The sequence below is a fragment of the Cadophora gregata genome (assembly GCF_030347475.1).
Source record: "Cadophora gregata isolate MNR1 chromosome Unknown scaffold_7, whole genome shotgun sequence".
Lineage (NCBI taxonomy): Eukaryota > Fungi > Ascomycota > Leotiomycetes > Helotiales > Ploettnerulaceae > Cadophora > Cadophora gregata.
Window position 1 is genome coordinate 2,088,048 of NW_026695930.1, and position 19,331 is coordinate 2,107,378.

A 19,331-nucleotide genomic window follows, 5' to 3' on the forward strand; every position below is an offset into this window, starting at 1 on the left:
TCCTTCGGCCCATCGCGCCAATCAGTCGACAGCGTGTTCAGTCCAGTCCATCCCAGTCCAGACTTCAGACCTCAGAACATCCTCGCCAGTAACCACAATCTAGCGCCATACAGGAACAAAATCCCAAAGTCTCATCCAAAATCGAAACACTCCAGATGTTGTGGAAAGCCATGTTGCATGCAGAGCACGCCATCTAGCATGATAATGTCTCATTCCATGCCCCTCCTCCATTTCCCCCAACACGACCGTCTAAGTGCAGGCCAACACAAACCCAAGGTCAGTGGCCAGTCTAAATTGCACCCATTCTTTGTCTTGGGTTCTGATTATTTACTTGATGAAAGCTCAGGAACGATGTAAACAAACTAGACATACACATCATGCACAGATGAGCGAGTCTCACCAGTACACAGTGTATCAAATAATTACAAAGAGACCGAGGGAGAGTCCCACACATACTATCCACGGGCCGCATATACCTAATTTACCTACCTACCAATCGAGAAATATGCTTGCAAAGAGAAAGACATCGAGTTGCGGGAAGATGTCTCATATCCCAGCCTAGACCACCGACAGCCAGCGCAGCCAAAATTCAAGACGAGATATCGTGATTGGATGACTTACGGGCCTACACCAATTGAAATTTCTTGGTGTTGTCTAGTGGTCTGATCTTAGGAGTTCTTCCTTCGACAGGGCTTTGGGTACCTATTGAAATGAGGAAAAAAGAAAAGCACTTGCTAAAAGCAACACGTGTTTTGGAATTTCTCTTTCTCACGAGTCCTCTAGTAGTGAGGTGAGGCCAAACGACTTCACAAGAATTGACTGTCGATCGATAAAAATTACAGGTCAATCTACGTTGCGGTGAGATATCTGTCCAATCGGTACTCGTCGAAGTTGTACCTTGGTAGCGACTGGCTTTCAAAGTCCACGTGCGGATTTGGTTCTGAGTCGTGGCGATGTACCACCGGCACTAGTTTTCTCGCTTGTGGCTGGCTGAGTGAATGGAGTACCGAGCCGAGCTTTGAGCTTGTTTAGTTGGGATTGCGTCTACCGCACTGCTGGCTGGGAGTTTCTCTGCAATGGGCGTTCTGGAATGGAGATCTGGGGAGGGGAGGAAGATTGATGTGCCTTTGTGTGTGGGAGAAGATGAGGAATAAATCATTGGTTGAAGATTGTTTGGGGCCAAGTAAGAAAAGAGTTGCGAGTTTTGTTTGGATGGCTAGAGGGAGGGGCTATTCAGGGATGGGAGGAATGCGTTGTTGAACCTTCTTGGATCAGCGCGTTTGTGAGACTTGTTGCTTTGAAGTATGATGGATTTTTGGTGGAGCTGATAGTACGCAGAGGTAATGAAGAAGGTGTGTCGTTGAAAGGCAGATCGAATGAGATATATTTACAGTGCTGCAGTGCTATCAGGGCAAACATGAAATAAGAGAAACTATCAAGAAATTCATAAACGCTCGCCGAGAAAACTTCCAAATTCACTCGCCAAGTGTCAAAAGGGTATTGTTTTTCCATCCAAACCAAAGGAAAGAACCCACCCCAACCCAGCCATAACCCAACAACAAGTCTATCCCAAGAAACATCTAGTCTAGTTCTCTTTCGCCCAGCTACTCCTTCCATCAGTCGAAACATCATCCTTCTCATCAACCATCGAACTCCTCTTACTACTCGAGCCTCCAAAGAAGCTCACCACCCGACCCTTAACTCTATCCGCACCACTCTGCATCGCCATCGCCGAGCTCAGGAAGCTATTCGACTCAACTGAACTCGAAGCCGAGCAGTCGACGACGGATGATCTGTTTCCCATACCGCCTATGCCGTGGTGGTAACTGCCTGCTACAGAGAGCTTGCGGAAATTGTCCCGAGCGAGGGCTTCTTCGAAAGAGATGCTGGCCCGCTCTTCGTAAGAGCGTGAGTTGCCTGCGCCGCCGATGCCTGTGAGGAATGTCCCTTTGGATGGAGTGGGTATGATGCGGGGTGTGGAGGAAACGGCGGGGGTTGAAGTGTTCTTGCGAATGTTTCCTGCGCCGCCAATGCCTGACCTTGTGTAGCGGTGGTTGGAATTGAGGAGGGCGGTGGTGTCGTTGATGGTTTGAGACATTGTGAAGTTTGGTGAGGTGTGTTTAGAAAATTGACTGTTGTGGAAGGAAGTTCAAGTCTGCTGCAGATGTGAAGAGTGTGAAGTCTTTATAGATGTGGACGACTATTGGAGGGAATGTTGGTCTTGATATTGACGTAAGGAGCTAATGTCTGACTGAAGAAGATGATCGAAGTGACAGAAGAGAACGCTCTGCCTTTTTAATGAGCTTGTCCATCTGACATTCTATGCATCTCTATTCCTGTACATCTGCACAGCACGAAGTGTGTCCAATGATCCGCTTGGACACTTAGAATAGGCTGAACCTTTTTCCAACAAGTATATGAATTTGAGGAGGTTCGGCATCAGCGTATCACCAGACGGCGTCAAGCGGATAGGTTTCATAATCTTACGGTACATCCGTTGCCAGTCACTGTTGGCATTTGCATTTGAAACGATATGAAAGCAAAAAGCGATCGTAACGACTGGTCTGCACCACCACGCACCTCAAATATCCAGCTCTCTGCGGCAGATCGTCTCAGCCCCCATGGCTTCTGGGCGCTTGCCTCCAACGCTCACATGTTTGCTGGGAAATGGAGGCGCATTGAAGACCCAAAGGGTCGAAAGGGTAGTATTGGGGCTTGCGTTGATGTGCATATCAAGCCATGCATGAGGCGCAGAGGCTGACCTTATGGCAGCGAATGAAATCGTTGCTGCCGGGAGAGCCGAATGGAGGCTGACTGATGTCTTCAATCCCGACAACACATGCTTGTCTTTTCTCTCTATGGGCCATCGGTCGGGCCAGAGCGTGGTCATAGCCACGGCCAGTTGTGGAGAGCTGGCTTTGTGGTTGAAGATTGAAATGTACATGTGGCGATGGTTGTTGTCTAGTCGTGAGCTGTCGTTGCGGTGCGCTTTGTGCTCACCGCTGCCATTATGAAGCATGGTGGGATCATACGACTATTGACAGTGCAACTAGCTTGATAAACCAGCTCGTAGCTTGAGCCAAACACGCGCGTTCTGCCGTATCATAGTCTTCTCAGTAGAAGCTTGAGGATGATGCTTGGAAGTCGAGATCTCCAGGGTATTGCACTCAATCCCGTTGCCCTGCGGGGTTGTTGACCCCCTGAATCCCGCTCGCTTAGGCCTAAACATCCCTGAGATCCTTGGGCTCAAAATGTCCGCCGTTGCGCTTAGTCAGTCACCTGCAATTCCGTCATTGAGGGGCAATTTTTAATTCCATTCACCCATTGACAGCAAACAGTATCACCACATTGTGTTAGCTTTCTCTATAATCTCACCGTAAGTACGGAAATCCTGATACTGCCCTCACCTCAGCATACATCCCACGAACTACGGCTGCATGCATACCCAGATTTCCTCCCAACAAGCTTGTTCTAATAGCCGCGATACAGTAATTCTGACAGCCTTCAACACCTTCCCCCCAAGCTTTCGCCTACACCCAAGTCCATAACATTGAACCGAAATCAAACACCTGTCAAATCAATCGCCACAGCTAAGCAAGATGAGAGCATACTGGTACGACAACGCGGAGGTATGGACAACCAAGACGAAACTGCGCCGTTGCCGGGCTTTGGAGCTGACAGACACCAGGGCGACCAGCGCGAGCCTCACGACTCCGGCAAGGAAGTAACCGCAGAATACCTCTCGAAACTCGGCGTCCTCTATTATAACTTTCCAAGCGAACAAGATGTCGACAAGCTAGCAGCAGAGAGAAGCTACAAGAACAGGGACCTGATCACTGTTTCGCCAGAGAAGATGGGCGATATCTACGAGGAGAAAGTCAAGTCGTTCTTCAACGAGCATTTGCACGAGGATGAAGAAATCAGATACATCAGAGATGGTGCCGGGTTCTTTGATGTTCGGAGCGAGGGCGACGATTGGGTCCGTATACAGCTGGAGAAGGACGATCTGATTGTATGTCTATTCGCCGTTGGGGCCGCCCGGATGACATGGCTATATGCTGACTGCAGCTAGATTCTTCCCGCTGGGATCTATCACCGATTTACGACGGACTCCAATAATGTATGTTGCTGAATAGAATTTCGAGGCTATCATCTTCTAACAGGCAGAAGTATATTATGGCTATGCGTTTATTCAAGGAAGAGCCAAAATGGACACCACTGAATCGCGGACCTGAAGTTGACGCCAATCCTTTCCGTAAAGAGTATCTGGGAATCCGAAGCCGATCTAAAGTTGCTTGAATGATGGGCGAGCACTGGTGAGATAGTTGGATTGAAGACGATTGACGAATTTGATGAGCTGTATGATGGAGATGAGTTAGACAAAATGAATACCATTCGTTGCTTTCAGATCGTGCAGGATCTTGCTCGTCGTACAGTCATGTCGTCAAGCATCCCCCCTCGCGTTGGGCGTTCACCAAGGATTTTGCTCAGGAGAACAATATGTACTCGGGCGGCGCAGGCGCTGGATTCGGGTGAGGCTCTTCTCTTGGTCCAATGGATCATTCCAGTCTCAAGTTTTGCCTCGTGTGAGTATCTACGATTTGACTTTTGATGGCAGTTATGGATTGTCTGCCGATTCTTTAACGGTTTAGTCCTTCCGAATATATGGCTCCGAAGCTTGCATCATGTGTATGGCTTGTTGTTGTCTAGGTATCTGCCATCACACGATGGCTTGTGACTCGGCATTGGCTGTTTCCGACCATCGGCAGGCACACACTCCAAATATCTCATCCTTGGAAATTCATGTAGCACATGCAGCTTTAAGTCCCGCACTTGCTGTGTACAACGGCATTCTTCTACTTTCCATCGATACTAAGTCAGGGCAGAACAGAATAACTACCAGCCTGGTAACTGATACCTTTATTCTTGATTTAGGAAAAAGACGATAACTTCCAAATGGGAAACGAAAACATCTTTGGTAAGCAAGTCGCGAGACGTCTTCGCGACTTGCTCTTCTCATCTCGCTGTATCTGGGTATCGCCTTCCGCTGCAAGCTTTTCTCTGTAATTGATGACCCAACAACGCTCAGACTTGTCCTCCCTCGGACTGGAAATCAATCCCCGCTTCATCTCAAATCGATGACAATTCTGCCGTTGATACTACCCGTTTCCATCTCTTTGAAGATCTGGCCAGAGTTAGTACAGGTTCGCTATCTCTTGAAAACAAAACTCACATCCGAGATACTATCCATAGGTCTCAACTCATAATGTGTCTTGACCAGCCCTCTAGCAACGAGTTCCAAACACTCTTTCGCCTCCAACCTATTCCCTGCCTTGAGTGCTAGAACTTATCAGCTTCTCCAATATCCTGACACAGACAGGTAAGCAAAGTCCGGCTACCTTACACATAATAGACAATTCATTATTCAACAACGTAAACGCCTCCGCCCCCTTAATCGGCTTCCTATCATTCTCCGGCACGCCCAAACAAACCAATGTTCCCCTGAACCCCAAAAACCCAATACACTGATCATACGACCTCGTCGGCGTCGCGCACGCAATCACAGTTTTGACTCCCTTCGGCGCTATCCTTTTCACCTCAGCAGTGATATCCTCATCGCTGGAAAATTTCGTGAAATCGACGAACGCGTCCGCGCCGAAGCCTTTGCAGAAGGACTCTTTGGAGCCGTGGTCGAGTGCGATTACGAGAGCGCCGATAGCTTTTGCGAATTGGATGGCGAGGTGGCCGAGGCCGCCGCCGGCGCCGGTGATGAGGACCCAGTCGCCGTGTTTGGTGTTGGAGCGTTTGAGGGCTGCGTAGACTGTTACGCCGCCACACATCTGTGACATTTGTTAGTATTTTCTGGCAGCATGGCAAGGCTGGGTGAGAGTGCGACGGGGAACACTTACCAATGGTGCAGCAGCTGCAAGGTCAATACCATCAGGAATTGGTGTGACATATTTGGCGGAACTGATGACATATTGCTGGAATGTTCCTGGGGTGAAATAGCCCGAGATTTTGGTCTGGGCACAACTTGTCTCTCCGCCTACGAGACAATTATCTACCAGAAGTCAGTTCCAGCTTTTCATCGTGATGAATGTAAACATGGAGACTTCATACCACAATTCAAACATGCATCAGCAGCATACTTAATCCCAACCTTCGCACCAATCTCAGGACTTGTAACTCCTGGACCTTGCTCAATGACTTCCCCGATACCTGTTCTTTCTGTTAATATCCAATTTCCTGTCATTGGTTCTACAGGGAAATAATAACTTGTTCATACCTTCATGACCACCAACTTGGCCTATAATCCAATCTCACATCAGCAAACTCTTCTGCTAAAAAAGAAGGAAAACTCACCCTTTGGAGCCGGCACAGGCAACCCAAACGAATTCGTGCAAAATCCATAATCCGTATGGCAAACTCCCGAATACAACCTATCCGCATCATCCACCCCTGTCAGCCTTTCTCGCCTTGTCAACAAAACGTTAACCGACAAAAACAAGGATCGTATCCACCTGCCACCCCGCCTCGCTTCAGCCCCTTCAGCCCCCTTTTTCTACCCCGCGTTTTTTAAGCGAGACTGCCTCGGTACTCCATGGCAGTCGGATCCCCGTCACGGAGTTTTCATTGTTGACGTCGGCTACGGGATGAAGACAGAAAGGAACCGAAAAAAAGGAGGAACAAGGGAAAGGGAAAGGGAAACGTACATCCTCACGAGGACTTCTCCCGGACCTGGGGTTTCGATAGGGAGTTCTGCGACGATGGTTTTGATGCTGGGTGGGTCGGCGTATTGGACTGCGCGGTTGATGGTGCCTTTCTTTGCGGTTGCCATGTTTTGGCTGTGGATGGGCTTTTTGGTTTGCTGAGTTAACGAAGATTTGAGAAGATGAGAATATTATTTGTTGTCTGTAAATAAGAGCAGGGACGTCTTTGCGTAGTAACAGCTCAGCGGGTATGTTGAGCTGGCTTTATATTTTACACAGAAGCGGCTTCAGCAAACTAGTCCCTGCCAAGGCCTGTCCCGAGCATCTCTTTACCCCGCCAGGCTAAGAAGCTCCATGGCCGTGGCTCTCTCAAGTGATCCTCCAAGCCACTACTAGTCGTGAAGAAACTGATTTAGCTTACTACCCTTGAATACGTGGGAAATGCTCAATCCGAAGCGGCGAACCTTATTGAGTGCCATTCGAAAGCCACAGAAGTAACAACAGGAGACAGCATGCAATTGACCGAGGAATGTAACAGAATTAAGGAGTTTATGAATAATATTGGAAATGGGGCGATCTTCTTCGAGTCTCACGCAGGAAAAATGTTGACGATAGATATGCAGTGAGAAAGTCGGAAATGTGCGGTAATGGAGATGCTTTACACAGTAGGCGGTAACGCTATTGGTGAAACTACAGAAGAAAACAACATGAGTAGTATTATATTCAACGGTTCAAACCATCTACATGATCTTCCTAGTGGCAGCGACCGGGTGATCTGAAGCTGCAACATTGCACTGATGCATGATTCTCGGACCATATGATTCAGGAAACTCGGTCTGAATTTCGGTTAGTGGGATAGGTTAGACTTGCAGGTGAAGATTTCTTACGATTGAATGCCATAGAGCGCGATTGTACCATAGAATGACGTCTTGCTCTTCATGCCTATGAGCATAGATATTGCTCGGGTCAATTGCGGGTCGCATGAGTCTTGAGATTATCAGCGGCTGGTCATTCTCTATGAGGAATGGAGACTCACTTGTGCAAAAATGCCCTGACCTCACCAAGATCACTTACAACAGTCTCCTCACCATCAGGACTACTCTTCAAGAATAACTTGAAAGCACCTTGCCCATGTACCTGCAGACTGTGCTCACCCGTCACGGGATTCTCCCAAACCATCGGGTAAGTGCAGACTTTATCCTGACGCCACGGCTTCAGCTGATCAAGTGGTTTCTCCAACCCTTCTGTCTCAATGGTGTGTCCCAAGCGAGTACTGTGCGCTGTAGACATCCACTCAAAGCAGTGCGGCGCATACTCAATCTTGCTGTTGTACACAATGTCTTTCAGCTCCGGAGACAGGAGCTCAAGTGCTCGTGAGCCAGCTACCATAGCTGTTGCTCCTGGCGCAATCGACATCTCAGTCCCGGTTCCGTCGCCCCATTCAACTTTCACATCTGGGCCCTTGGGTGTCCTGACTGCAAGGAGACATCCAACTCGTGGAGGGGGAATGTCGTACAATGCTGCGTCGAAGTGCCATTGATAGAAGCGGGACTTGCCTCCTTCGCGCTCCTCGTCTGTGAGATGGGGTGGGAGGTGGAAGTATCTGTGGTCAATACCTTTGACTTTAAATCCAGGCGGAAACTGGTAATGGTTTTCGGGCACTTCTCCACGACCTAGGATATGGACTTGAGGCTGAACAGGGATCGCAGGACGATTGGGGAGACCGAATATGTCGACGCCGTTGTGGGAAGTGAGGAAGGGATCGACGCCGTGCGCAAAACCTCCTGTTGTCTCGTCCGGGTCGAATCTCCTTGTGAGCTCGTACTGCTTGGTTGGAAGCAGCATTTCCGGCTGCTCTTTGAACACAAGAAGTTTATGTTTGTGGAGAGCATCATGGATTATGTCGAAGTCTGAATCAGTCAAATTGTTGAGGTCAATGCCATGCACTGTGGCTCCGAAGTCAACATTGCTTTTGAGGCCATGGTCGATGGGCGTCACTTTGGTATCTCTGATAGCAGATGGCATGGTTGCAGCTTGGTGGTTGATACTTGCTAATTCTCAAACTTGGGTATGGCTGCTTCAATAATAATGGTGTCTTGCCACGAATGAGACCTTTAATCCGGGAGCCCGGGAGACCACCACGACATGTTGAAGCTGTCGACGTAAGTCTATGTCCTACGGAATCGTTGGAACACGGCCGCGATGAGAGGCTCGGCCGCGCGTGAGATAAGATCTTGAGGCCGAAAATGGGCTTTGTAGATATGTGGCTTGAATGATACAGAATCCCACTCTTGCTGATAACGGACGAGGAGCCCGGCCGAGACTCGGGAAATGTACACCATCGCGGATTCGGCCGAAGATTGAGAATAGGCCATGAATTGTAACTGAAAACGCAATTCTTGTTGGCTTTTGTCCTTTAATGATTGAAATAGAAAAAGTCTGACTCTTTCTAATCAATCAATCAATCAATCAAACGCATAATCATGTCACCCCCAGCCAAAGCCTACTTCCACGCCACCTCAAATGGCTCACAGATATTCGTCGAAGAATACGGCACAGGACCATTGATGGTCCTGATGCACGGACTTGGAGGAACAACGAATACCTTCCAGCCTCTCATCAGACATTTTGCTTCTCGGTTCACTATGCTTCGCTTCGACTTCCCAGGATCCGGATTCAGCAGTTTCGAGTCTCCGTTGTCAATACCTCAATTTGTTGACGACCTCGCTTCCATTCTCCAATCACGAGATACCAAAGAGCCACCGATACTCGTTGGCCACTCTCTTGGGAGCATCGTCGCCATGCACTACGCATCTCAGCATCCAAAAGTCCGTGGTCTGGTTCTTATCGGTCCTGGGAGATCGGCTTCGCACATCCCGGCCGTCGTGGAGCGCATGACTGGTCTCGGAGCAAAAGCTAGAGAAGGCATTCACGGTATCAGAGATTCCACCATCGACAACAATGTGGCACCGAGTTCATCAGATCTCTCCCGAACGGTCGTTAGACAGATGATCAGTTCACAGACAGCTGAGGGATACGCTGCCACGTGTGAAGCTGTATGCGCGAAGAGTCATATCGATCCAGATTACTCCGCGATTACATGCCCAACAGTTCTGATAGCAGGAGATCAGGATAACATCTCGCCGCCTTCGAGATCTGAGGAGTTGAGAGGCTTGATTGGAGGAGGAAATGAGAAGGTTACTATTGAAGTGGTACACTCGGGTCACCAGCAGGTGCTGGAAGACACTGCGGGGGTTGTGAAGGCGATGGAATCTGTTTTGGCTCTATTATGATGATCAAAATCAATGAATAAGTATTTGCACAGTGGTGATCTGTACACTTCATACTGCTAGCGCTGCAAGAGTTTGATTAAGTGTTTCATGGGAAGTCTCATATAGAATTCGAAGGAGCCAGACCCAAGAGATCATCGAACCACTGTTGACATATCAGTATTCTTGCCTGAAGAAATCAAAAGGCTTGTGGAGAAATTACGTTGACCGTTCGGATATCGAAAGAATCGGAAATATTTTGTGTGAAAGGGTCGGTAAAACTTTCGTGCTGTCGTCTGATTGCTGGAGAGAAGCGATAACCTGGTTCAGGAATTTCGTATGATGAAGATGGCCGAGGTGCTCTGGGATGGAAAGATGGGTAAGAGACGTGGCTACGCCCACGTTGACTTTCTGTATATGTTTGAGAAGAGCTTTCTTGCTGCAGCCAGAGTGGCATGTGTGAGGTCGCGAGCGGCGAATTTCCAGATGGAGGGTGATCGCTTTGACAGAACTTCTTCACGAATGCTGCAACATCTAAGCTCTTCTCGGACTGATTCGATAGAGAAAGGTTCTCGCTAGCTTTCCCCTTGTCATTTGGTAACGACGAACCGCCGTTGCACTGAGCATGTCTGCGCTCCTCGGCTTGTAGGTCGGTCAAGAGGCGTGTGCCACGAGCGGCTATCAAGCTTATCGAGACGCTCTTTGAAAGTATCGATATTGTTTCGGTAATTAATTGTCGATGTTCTTCGGATTCTCGTGCCGATTGGTGATGGCTGAAGTTGTCCAATGCCAAGATTATCTTTGGTGGTTAGTGGTGTGCACGACAATTAAGGGAGACATGCTAACCGCGGCAGCTACACTAAAAGCCTGAGTTGTCCATAGGATTGGACTTTCATCGGGAACCTCCTGTTTTATTTCATTGATGATTGTTTTGGCTGCAGCCAAACAAGCTGTACCATATTAGATTTGCTCTGCAGATGGCTTTCATGGTTGTCAGGTAAGGTACTTACTCCTGCGAGTGAACGCAAATTTCTTATCATGAAAACTCATCCCCAGAAATCTCCGATGAATCATCTAAAAACCATTCAGCGCAATCCAGAGAAATTACTCAAGCGAAAACATACAATGATTTTATGAGCAGATGTAATCGTGAGACATCGGCGAGCAACAGCTACCCAGTGCGGCCACATTGGATCAACCTGAGTCTGACTATTGAGGCATGGTGGAAGCTGTGCAATAACCAGGTCTCTCATCATCTTATCAAATCTTAGAACATGTTCATATTTTACGTCCATACTGTGAGCTTCAGACGACCGGTCTTGGAGGGCAGGCATCAGTGCTGCTACTCTGAACAAGAAGTTCCCGTAAGTGGTGATAGCCGGGTGGGATACCGGGATAGCTTCCATCGTATCTTCATCGCAGTGACGTGGAGCTTTGGAAGTGAAGTGCAATGGATTGATACCTTCAATCAAATCAGCTTGGGAAATACTGCTGGAGGTCGCGCGGCATTGACTCACAGTAGGTCTCAGAAAATGGAACAGAAAACCAGTCCTGTGTAGCCAGTTGCTGCCACAATCTTTTGCCTAGCTCTTTCTGGACCTTCTCAGTCACATCGTCTATTTGGGACTCTCTAGCTGTTCTTCTATACTTCCCCAATCTGTGAAGTCCGAGTGACTGGGCTATTCGAACAGCTGATGCGAGAAGTACTGATTGAGAGTTGGAGAATCTGCGTCCCTGTCAGAATTGGCCATGAATTGCGGGAAGGAAGGACATAAGTACCCAAGTATATGAGCAGATATTGTCGACGATGCAATAGCTTGGACGCTATACAAGCTGTGGTATTGCTGATACCGAGCTGCGTTGAGGCATTCAATTGATGCTTGGTACCAACACTTCGCCAAATTGCTTTGCTCTTCTACTCACAGGTCAACGACTCGGTTTCATTGAAGTTCTATTGTGACTACCTTGCTGGAACCCCCATTTCAAGACTTCGGCAGGCTGCACGGAAGTCATACTTCCACAAATGATTGCGAAAAGCAACGCTGCCCACTGAAGCCCGGCACTCGTGATACTGATGACTCCTTGGTCCTCGTCGTAGAACTGATCAAGCTCTTTTCTGAAAGTAGGAACATGGAATGAACAATGCATGAACAGTAACCAGTCGGCGTGATACTCGAAAAGAAGAAACACTTGCATCTTCGTTGGGAGCAACGCCTGAATCTGTGAAACCTGCATTGTTTCTATCGGAACGATTCCTCCAGATACCGACGATGGAGACTTTCCCCATGCTTGGACATTTTGTAGCATATCTTGCTCTTGGTGATTTCCTTGATCATGGACAATGGACGGGTTCCTGATCCCGCTCGTGAGATTACTCTCCTTCAGCCTTCCCCAAGCCAGGAACTCCAAAACTGTTGCGGCATCTTCGACCTCAGCGTCAGACCCATTTTGACCAGAAGTAGAATCATTCTCGGTAAGAGAAATTTCTTCATGGATCCTTTGAATGGATTGTCTCTCATCTGAATCGTGGATGCGAGCTCGCTTAGCTGCTCGCTCCAGTGGCGTGGAAGACGAGCCATGCTCCTCGAAAGACTCAACAGGTCCATCAGCTACATACCTCTTTAGTGTAGCATCCCTATCAAATTTTGACTCGAGATGTTTGACTCTATCTGAGAGACTTGTCACTAGACTGAGAATTCGCTCATTGATTGAGGCTTCGGCTGATGGCTCTCTGCGAGCCGGAACGATCATTTGATTTGGAGTTCTAGGCGAAAGAGAGACAGACGGATGACGTCTCTCAACCGTATGTGTTACATCTGCTCGTCGGCATAAGTGAGCAGTTCCCCTGCATACCCATTCAGTGAATGCACATTCGGATCAAGTCATACTACTCAAGCTGGATAGGAGGGAGGAGCAGATTCCACACGTGACACCACATACCTTTTGTGACAATTCTCGCAAGGTATAACTTTGTTGCATCGTATCTTCCTCCTTGCGCAGTCCGTACAAGTTTGAGGCTTTCGTGACATCGTGATCCGGTTGCCGTTTCACGGCCGAGGAAGATCAGTTCATCGTCGGAGCCGTGGAACAACGCGGGGTAAGCGCGAGACTATAGCCAAGTCTGTTTCTTAAAGATCCTTAAGTATAAATCTCGCCGATAGTAAGGTAATACATAAAGCGGGGTAGAAAAACAAAGCTGGTAAGCACCATCCGTGGCACTGTTAACGTTGCTCTTGCTGCTTCTTATCTGAACATTCTCTACGGAGAAAACCTCGGACCCGAAACCCGAAATGGACCCGCTTCCCCAACCTCTCTTCCCACCTCACATCCTTCGATCAACCATACAACGCCACTGGATATCAACTCGTATCTCTTGGCATGCATTTGTTATCAAGATAGTCCAGCTCCGCATGCCGGCAATAGTCCGCTTTAGATTGTCTCCCAGCATCAATGGGAGACGACTGCCTATCGTGACGGGGGCGATGGTGAGCTGCCATCGAGATATGACTCTTTGTCGATCATATATGGAAGTGGATTGACCCCATTCCATCCAGGTTGAACATAGCTTCTGTGATTTTGAAGTTATACTCGTGTTGTTTCGCTTTTAACATCACAAACATGTTTGAACGAGCCAGGAACTCGGTGCAAACCTTCAGCTGGAAGCTTCCTAAACAGAGCTCGTCACTCGCTCCAGAATATGTGTGGAGTAATTCAGGTATGCTTGTGACATTTAGTATAGTCACTGTTTTTTGGATTGCTGTTGACTCGAATAGATCAGGACCCTGTTCCCATTGAAAAGTAGGCCCAATTTTTCATGTTGCCAAGATATCTGTTGACATAGGTCAGGCGAACATGGTCGGGCTTCACATTTGTGATGTATTGGTTTTCAGATCTTGTAACATATTCAACTTGGGCAAATGGAGCGGCAGTTGTTGCTCTTGGCCTCTCGCCTAGTGACGCGATTTGGATTGTGTTCGTAGCTGCCATGTGCAATGCCATTCCGACAGTGATGAATGGAGCGATTGGATCAGACTTACATATTGTAAGTCGTTCATCTCGCAGGTATCTATGATACAGCTCCTGACTTCTAGTAGCCTTTCCCAATTGCAGTCCGAGCCAGTTATGGATATTGGTTAAGCCACTTCTGTGTCGTGTCAAGAGGAATCCTCGCGCTGTTCTGGTTTGGAGTCCAATCCGCCGGAGGAGCCACAGCAATCACGCAAATGATCACAGCCATCTGGCCATCCTATGCTCACCTTCATAACAATCTTCCGGCTTCAGCAGGTATCACAAGCAAGGGATTGATCTCATACTTTCTCTACCATGTTGTCCAGACGCCATTCCTTTTCATCCGGACCGAGAAGCTGAAGTGGATGTTCCTGGCCAAGACAATCCTAGTCCCTCCCATGGCTCTCTCCATGGTCATCTACCTCGCAGTAGCAGCAAAAGATGCACCAGATTTCTGGAACCAGAAGTCCGAGATGACTGGCTCTACTCGTGCTTGGCTGTGGCTCTCAAGTATGACTTCAATCACAGGAGGCTTCTCTACACTTGCCGTCAACATCCCGGATTTCTCCCGATTTGCGAGGAAAAAAGGGTCTCAGTGGTGGCAGCTACCGTTCATCCCAATCTTCAAGATTGTGGTCAGCATATTTGGTGTTGTTGGTGCGAGTGCTTCCAAGCCACTTTATGGGAAGACTCTTTGGAGTCCTCTTGACATCTTGGCGCAATGGCAAGGTACTCCTGGCGGTCGAGCTGCTGCATTTTTCTGTGCAACATTGTGGTGTCTAGCTCAAATCTGCGTCAACATCTCAGCAAATTCGGTTTCGTTTGGCAATGGTAAGCAATGGAGTCTGCCCCACAGCATCTTCGCAACTGACCTGGGACTTGATCAGATATTACATCCCTCTTTCCCAAGTACTTCAATATCCGCCGCGGAGTCATCTTCGCTATGCTTGTAGGGGGCTGGGCAATGGTCCCTTGGATTATCCTGTCGAACGCGAAAACATTCTTGAATTTCATGTCCGCCTATGCCGTATTCATGGCTCCCATCGCTGGCATAATGCTCACAGATTATTGGTTTATCAAGAAACGGAAAATTGACGTCCCGGCTCTTTACGACCCAGAAGGAATATACGGAAAATGTGTATGTTTCCTATTTCTTACATGCAGAATTTAAATGCTGATATTTTTACAGAATTGGCGATCCTTAGTCATCATGCTTTTGGTCATTGTTCCCATGCTTCCAGGTCTGGCCCACAAAGTCACACCTGACAGTGTGCATATTCCCAAGGAGCTATCTAATCTCTTCTCCATCAACTGGCTCTATGGATTCGTTGCTTCATGCTTGATTTACTATGTTCTCAATGTTATATTTCCTGACAAAGAGACTTTGATTCCAGCTACAATCGAGGGCTATACAAACGTTGTTGAAGGAGTCGTCACTGGCACCGAGAGCACAGATGGAGACAGCAGCCGTGCAGAGAAAGGTCTCGATACCAAGGCACCTATGGAAGTCAAGGCATAGCGAAGCTTAAGGGGATGTAAGATGGGGAATATAATATGCAAGAAGATTTTAGCAGCTTTTTCACAAAAGGGGGTTCACTTCAAATCCTTGCAGTTTTCTTTCTTGCTCTCAAGAAAAGGTCTTGAAAGTGTTGAGATCTAATTCTTAGTACTGTATGCCCTGTAGTCATTTATCCCTGTCCTTCTGCCTTGACCTTATCTTGCTCACCCTCTTTCCAAATCCAGACTTTCCGTTCCACTATCTTGTTTCTTTCTCTCTCGCCTCAATATGTCCCAACTCCAATGCGGCAATTCTTTCCCTTCTTTCACCGAAACATGGCTCTCAGAGCCTTCCCTCTTTTGCGTTTCCGAGCTATTTATCTCACTGTCTCGCTTCTCATCGTCCCGCCCTGCAGGCAATTCACACACAAGCGAAGCATCTAGTTCATACTTGCAATGTGTGTGATCCAACTCCAGTGCCTTCGTTTCACAGTTCTGCAACTCCGCCGGCACAATGCCTGTCGCTTCATACATTCGCTGCACCTGCAGTTGATGAAGAAGCTTACAATCTGGGTCATGATCGAGTTCAGATCTCGGCGAGGGAAGTCCGCTTAACTCCGCTTTGCCTCCTTGATATGCAAACTCGTTTTCTTTCCAGCTGTCTCTACTCTCAGAGTTTGAATATTCAAGAGCTGCGCGTTGAAGGGCTTGCTTTCGACGTTTGATGTACCAGGCAGCCACGGCAACGACGATTAGAAATCCTACGCTCACTCCCGTTGATGCGCCGATCGTGATTGTCCGGGAATTGTTAGGTCGGCTAATAATCTCTGTGATATTTGAGGGAAGCGGTGCCTGGACGATCGAATATGGAGCCCATGACCAGTTCGTCATGACAGATTGGATCATCTTCCCATTCGAGATGTAGAAGACGGAAGCAGAATTATCAGACGCATTGACGGATGTGGTAGCAGCCACAGGAGCGTTGGGTGTGTCTGCCAGTGGCCAGGTTGATGTCTCCATGAGGGGCTGAGCATGCCATGTCTGAGCACCATCGTTAGACCAAACCCATTGCAGCTGTCTGTTTGTGTCAATGTAGAAAAGCATGTTCCATGAGTTGTATAGTATTGTCGAGAATTTTCCACTCTCAGGACTCCAATTCGGCATGGCAGGAAGAGTAGTACCTAATACTGGTGAGTTTGTTCCCTTATTGGAAAAATCCAGAGCTTACCTTGGCTCCAAGATGACGTCTGGTTGATAAACGTTGTATTCTTGTTGGTTACAGACAGAATTTGATCATCGCTGACTTGGTATATTGTTTGCTCTGCCGGGATCGTGTCATTGACACTTGGAAGGTATGTCGTTGCCAAGGCAGACGAGTTTCTTGTTGTACCATTTTTGACGAGAGCCCCATCATTCCACTGCACAAGTAAAAAGTTAGTCGTTGAAGTGACAACTGACAAGTGTGCCGGAATTTTCCACTGAGTACATACATAGGTGACAACCCCTTCAGTAGTGTTCGAGTAACTCAATTGTCGAATAGAGCCATGTATATCCTCGTAAGTCACACGATATCCAAAGTTCGTAGACAGCAAGGCTACCGATAACCCTGTTCCTTGTTTCACAGGTACTGTAACCTTGGAGGATATTATGAACCCTCCATAGTTAAGGCAGTCACCTGAGGAATACCAGCACTTGAAAAGTTGCTGAGACAGACTGTTATTTCGAGTCTGATAAAAGACTGATCCCTGTTCGAAGTAAGTAGGTTTTCGTATGATTTGACAGTGATATTTACATAAACGGCTGAAGGGCTGCTAAATCCGGTTACTGCCATTGGTGTTCCATTCACAGGTGGGAATGTTGGAGCAAATGATGACCATTCGTCACTGAATCCAGTTGCCTTGTAGACATTGTAGGAGAAGTTTCCGGAATTTCCATTGAGTTTGATGACCGTAGGACCTCCACCTGTGTAAAAAGCACCGATAGACTGAGCGACAGAAAGGGAAAGTAAACAAGCCAAACTGGCCAACAAAAACGACAGGCGCATGGTGAGGGGCGATGGGGAGACAAATTGACGATCAGATGAAACAACTCAAAGTCAGCTTCGAGTCATAATATAAAAGACGGTATAGTCGCCATACTCTCAGAGTGGGCTGACTGTCCAACATGCGATGATGAAAAAGAGTCCTCAAAAAAGTATGGAACCTCGCCTATCGCTCGGTAAGGCCCGTACAACATTCTCCACTCCATCACTTCTAACTTGTGGAATTTCTAGCCCCCATGTAAATCGGTTCCAAATGTCTGGGATCTGGCCTGGAGGTGTCTCCGAAATCAAAGAAGCTGAGGTAATTTTGACGTGTCGATATGCGCGGCGCAACCATTGCAGCCACTTGGGGGCAGAAAAATAGAAAATGTGAGCACAGCCACGGAGGACATTTCGGCCCTTCCATTATTCCGATAGGGCTGTCAATCTGTTTTGCTGCAAGTGAGAGGGGGAAGCTGAACTGAATAATCTCCACTACAGACGGTGTGAATAATCGCATTGCATGACAGGTGCATATCGGAGAATTTCGCCATGTGCGTCTGGCGACCTTCTCTTTTTGTCAGCAAAATAGGCGCCAAGTCCACGAGATTTCGATTGTGCATTTGTCACATGGCTATGGAATCCCATTCTTGAGTATTATTTTTAGGCCCCCAAGCCAATAGTCCTATCTATATGGAGTTGAGCTACTTGTGTGCAGACAGAATTTCAAGAAAACTGACATGTGTGACTGCAAAAGCCATTCGGAAATAGTCCATATGTACATGAAGCGTCCCGCATGGAGCCAGATCTAGTCGAGCTTTATGCGTACCGAACGGAAAGTGCCGTATTACTACAGAGGTTTCAAGTGATTATTATTTCTTACAATATGGGGGCAGACTATTTTGTTTTCCTGCTGTGGTATATTCTACTAGAGTCAACATTGGCTTTCGCTAAGAACTTCTTGGGCCAGCCAATCCCCCTCCTACCACCCTGTCGGTTGGTATTGTTCAGCCTTGGCCTCTTCCGCAAAATGCGACATGCCCGCGCCTGATGAACGCTAAATCGTCATATTGAAGCAAAGCCCAAGGATTGACGAAGCGTTTGATATCGCCTATCAATAGATTGATCTCTTGTATATATTGGGATATTGGAACTGGGCGGCGGCGTTTGAGGTCTGTATTCTTTCCTGTGCTATTTTAAGTATTTTCAATATTTGACATGACAATCATGATTCTTGATTCTTCAAGGGCTCGTATGTTTACTTCACGTAGAGATTTGTTACAATATCAGAGCGAGATAATCAAAGTACAGAACATAGCACTACACAAGGACTATAGGAACAAAACTGGTGAAGATGCAATAGTTATTGATATGTGTACATGCAGTGTAATCCATCTCTATATCCGCAACGATCCTTGCGACTAATCACAGTTTTGTAGACCTGGTTCTAGTCTACTGTCGCGATAGCTTTTGAGGCTATAGCACGACAGACCTTCCTCTGCTTGATGGACCTGGAAGCTTTCTTCGAATTTGCTAGTATTTTCCCGATCAAAGCTCTCCTTATCTCGTAATCCTGACTGAACATTGTAATTATTGCATAATCTTCCTAACTCCTCCTCTCTATATTGAGGCTCCGTATCTGCGAGTAAATGCAATACTTGGTAAACTTCGCGCTTTGCGTTTTTTAGCGCATAATGTGACGCAACAGAGATAATTGTACACGTAATGCCGAGTATAAAAGCATTGCCGAAGAAGAGCAGGAAATAGATTCCACTGATATGGTTGCGAGCGTAGTCAAGATATGGGCGGCATTCAGAGGGTACTGGA

General features: G+C 47.5%; 9 protein-coding genes across 11 annotated transcripts; 3 read left to right on the plus strand and 6 right to left on the minus strand.

Moving 5' to 3' along the window:
- Positions 1 to 1,585: 1,585 nt before the first annotated feature.
- ONS95_013439 (uncharacterized protein) lies at positions 1,586 to 2,098 on the minus strand (the record flags this gene model as incomplete). The annotated part of the gene is made up of 1 exon (XM_058507085.1): positions 1,586 to 2,098. The coding sequence occupies one exon, from the start codon at positions 2,096 to 2,098 to the stop codon at positions 1,586 to 1,588; it is 513 nt and encodes a 170-aa protein (XP_058357816.1).
- A 483-nt stretch (positions 2,099 to 2,581) lies between these two features.
- On the minus strand, positions 2,582 to 3,019 carry ONS95_013440 (uncharacterized protein; the record flags this gene model as incomplete). Its single annotated transcript, XM_058507086.1, has 1 exon — positions 2,582 to 3,019. The coding sequence occupies one exon, from the start codon at positions 3,017 to 3,019 to the stop codon at positions 2,582 to 2,584; it is 438 nt and encodes a 145-aa protein (XP_058357817.1).
- Positions 3,020 to 3,599: 580 nt separating this feature from the next.
- ADI1 (1,2-dihydroxy-3-keto-5-methylthiopentene dioxygenase) lies at positions 3,600 to 4,299 on the plus strand (the record flags this gene model as incomplete). The annotated part of the gene is made up of 4 exons (XM_058507087.1): positions 3,600 to 3,629; positions 3,689 to 4,012; positions 4,073 to 4,120; positions 4,171 to 4,299. The coding sequence occupies 4 exons, from the start codon at positions 3,600 to 3,602 to the stop codon at positions 4,297 to 4,299; spliced, it is 531 nt and encodes a 176-aa protein (XP_058357818.1).
- An 826-nt stretch (positions 4,300 to 5,125) lies between these two features.
- ONS95_013442 (uncharacterized protein) lies at positions 5,126 to 6,838 on the minus strand (the record flags this gene model as incomplete). The annotated part of the gene is made up of 8 exons (XM_058507088.1): positions 5,126 to 5,185; positions 5,234 to 5,340; positions 5,405 to 5,840; positions 5,910 to 6,061; positions 6,121 to 6,219; positions 6,287 to 6,307; positions 6,364 to 6,440; positions 6,714 to 6,838. 8 exons carry the CDS (start codon positions 6,836 to 6,838, stop codon positions 5,126 to 5,128), a joined length of 1,077 nt encoding a protein of 358 aa, XP_058357819.1.
- Positions 6,839 to 7,450: 612 nt separating this feature from the next.
- ONS95_013443 (uncharacterized protein) lies at positions 7,451 to 8,735 on the minus strand (the record flags this gene model as incomplete). The annotated part of the gene is made up of 3 exons (XM_058507089.1): positions 7,451 to 7,546; positions 7,598 to 7,697; positions 7,747 to 8,735. 3 exons carry the CDS (start codon positions 8,733 to 8,735, stop codon positions 7,451 to 7,453), a joined length of 1,185 nt encoding a protein of 394 aa, XP_058357820.1.
- A 458-nt stretch (positions 8,736 to 9,193) lies between these two features.
- Positions 9,194 to 10,003, plus strand: ONS95_013444 (uncharacterized protein; the record flags this gene model as incomplete). The annotated part of the gene is made up of 1 exon (XM_058507090.1): positions 9,194 to 10,003. The coding sequence occupies one exon, from the start codon at positions 9,194 to 9,196 to the stop codon at positions 10,001 to 10,003; it is 810 nt and encodes a 269-aa protein (XP_058357821.1).
- On the minus strand, positions 9,380 to 12,730 carry ONS95_013445 (uncharacterized protein; the record flags this gene model as incomplete). Of its 2 annotated transcripts, none has more annotated exons than XM_058507092.1 (7): positions 9,380 to 10,778; positions 10,826 to 10,929; positions 10,990 to 11,053; positions 11,104 to 11,441; positions 11,497 to 11,705; positions 11,759 to 11,894; positions 11,944 to 12,730. In XM_058507092.1, the coding sequence occupies 7 exons, from the start codon at positions 12,728 to 12,730 to the stop codon at positions 10,179 to 10,181; spliced, it is 2,238 nt and encodes a 745-aa protein (XP_058357823.1). In that variant the 3' UTR covers positions 9,380 to 10,178. The 2 variants fall into 2 exon arrangements, with proteins under 2 accessions (XP_058357823.1, XP_058357822.1); XM_058507091.1 differs by having other exon boundaries at positions 9,380 to 10,145; positions 10,203 to 10,929.
- Positions 12,731 to 13,137: 407 nt separating this feature from the next.
- On the plus strand, positions 13,138 to 15,624 carry ONS95_013446 (uncharacterized protein). 2 transcript variants are annotated; one of them, XM_058507093.1, is made up of 8 exons: positions 13,154 to 13,178; positions 13,246 to 13,464; positions 13,534 to 13,694; positions 13,753 to 13,777; positions 13,826 to 14,021; positions 14,074 to 14,818; positions 14,875 to 15,125; positions 15,177 to 15,611. In XM_058507093.1, the coding sequence occupies exons 3-8, from the start codon at positions 13,598 to 13,600 to the stop codon at positions 15,504 to 15,506; spliced, it is 1,644 nt and encodes a 547-aa protein (XP_058357824.1). In that variant the 5' UTR covers positions 13,154 to 13,178; positions 13,246 to 13,464; positions 13,534 to 13,597; the 3' UTR covers positions 15,507 to 15,611. The 2 variants fall into 2 exon arrangements, with proteins under 2 accessions (XP_058357825.1, XP_058357824.1); XM_058507094.1 differs by having other exon boundaries at positions 13,138 to 13,694; positions 13,753 to 14,021; positions 15,177 to 15,624.
- A 12-nt stretch (positions 15,625 to 15,636) lies between these two features.
- ONS95_013447 (uncharacterized protein) lies at positions 15,637 to 18,038 on the minus strand. The gene is made up of 4 exons (XM_058507095.1): positions 17,277 to 18,038; positions 16,975 to 17,229; positions 16,713 to 16,902; positions 15,637 to 16,665 (listed from the first exon to the last, which is right to left on the minus strand). Exons 1-4 carry the CDS (start codon positions 17,526 to 17,528, stop codon positions 15,710 to 15,712), a joined length of 1,653 nt encoding a protein of 550 aa, XP_058357826.1. The 5' UTR covers positions 17,529 to 18,038; the 3' UTR covers positions 15,637 to 15,709.
- Between the last annotated feature and the right edge of the window lie 1,293 nt (positions 18,039 to 19,331).

Excerpts from the sequence above, each read along its gene's own strand:
- ONS95_013447 (XM_058507095.1), bottom strand. The coding sequence starts at position 17,528 with ATGCGCCTGTCGTTTTTGTTGGCCAGTTTGGCTTGTTTACTTTCCCTT. Across the intron at positions 17,230-17,276 it reads GCAGCCCTTCAGCCGTTTAT|GGATCAGTCTTTTATCAGAC; the intron begins GTAAATATCACT and ends TACTTCGAACAG. Across the intron at positions 16,666-16,712 it reads GACGTCATCTTGGAGCCAAG|GTACTACTCTTCCTGCCATG; the intron begins GTAAGCTCTGGA and ends CACCAGTATTAG.
- ONS95_013446 (XM_058507093.1), top strand. The coding sequence starts at position 13,598 with ATGTTTGAACGAGCCAGGAACTCGGTGCAAACCTTCAGCTGGAAGCTT. Across the intron at positions 13,695-13,752 it reads ATATGTGTGGAGTAATTCAG|ATCAGGACCCTGTTCCCATT; the intron begins GTATGCTTGTGA and ends TGACTCGAATAG. Across the intron at positions 15,126-15,176 it reads AAGGAATATACGGAAAATGT|AATTGGCGATCCTTAGTCAT; the intron begins GTATGTTTCCTA and ends ATATTTTTACAG.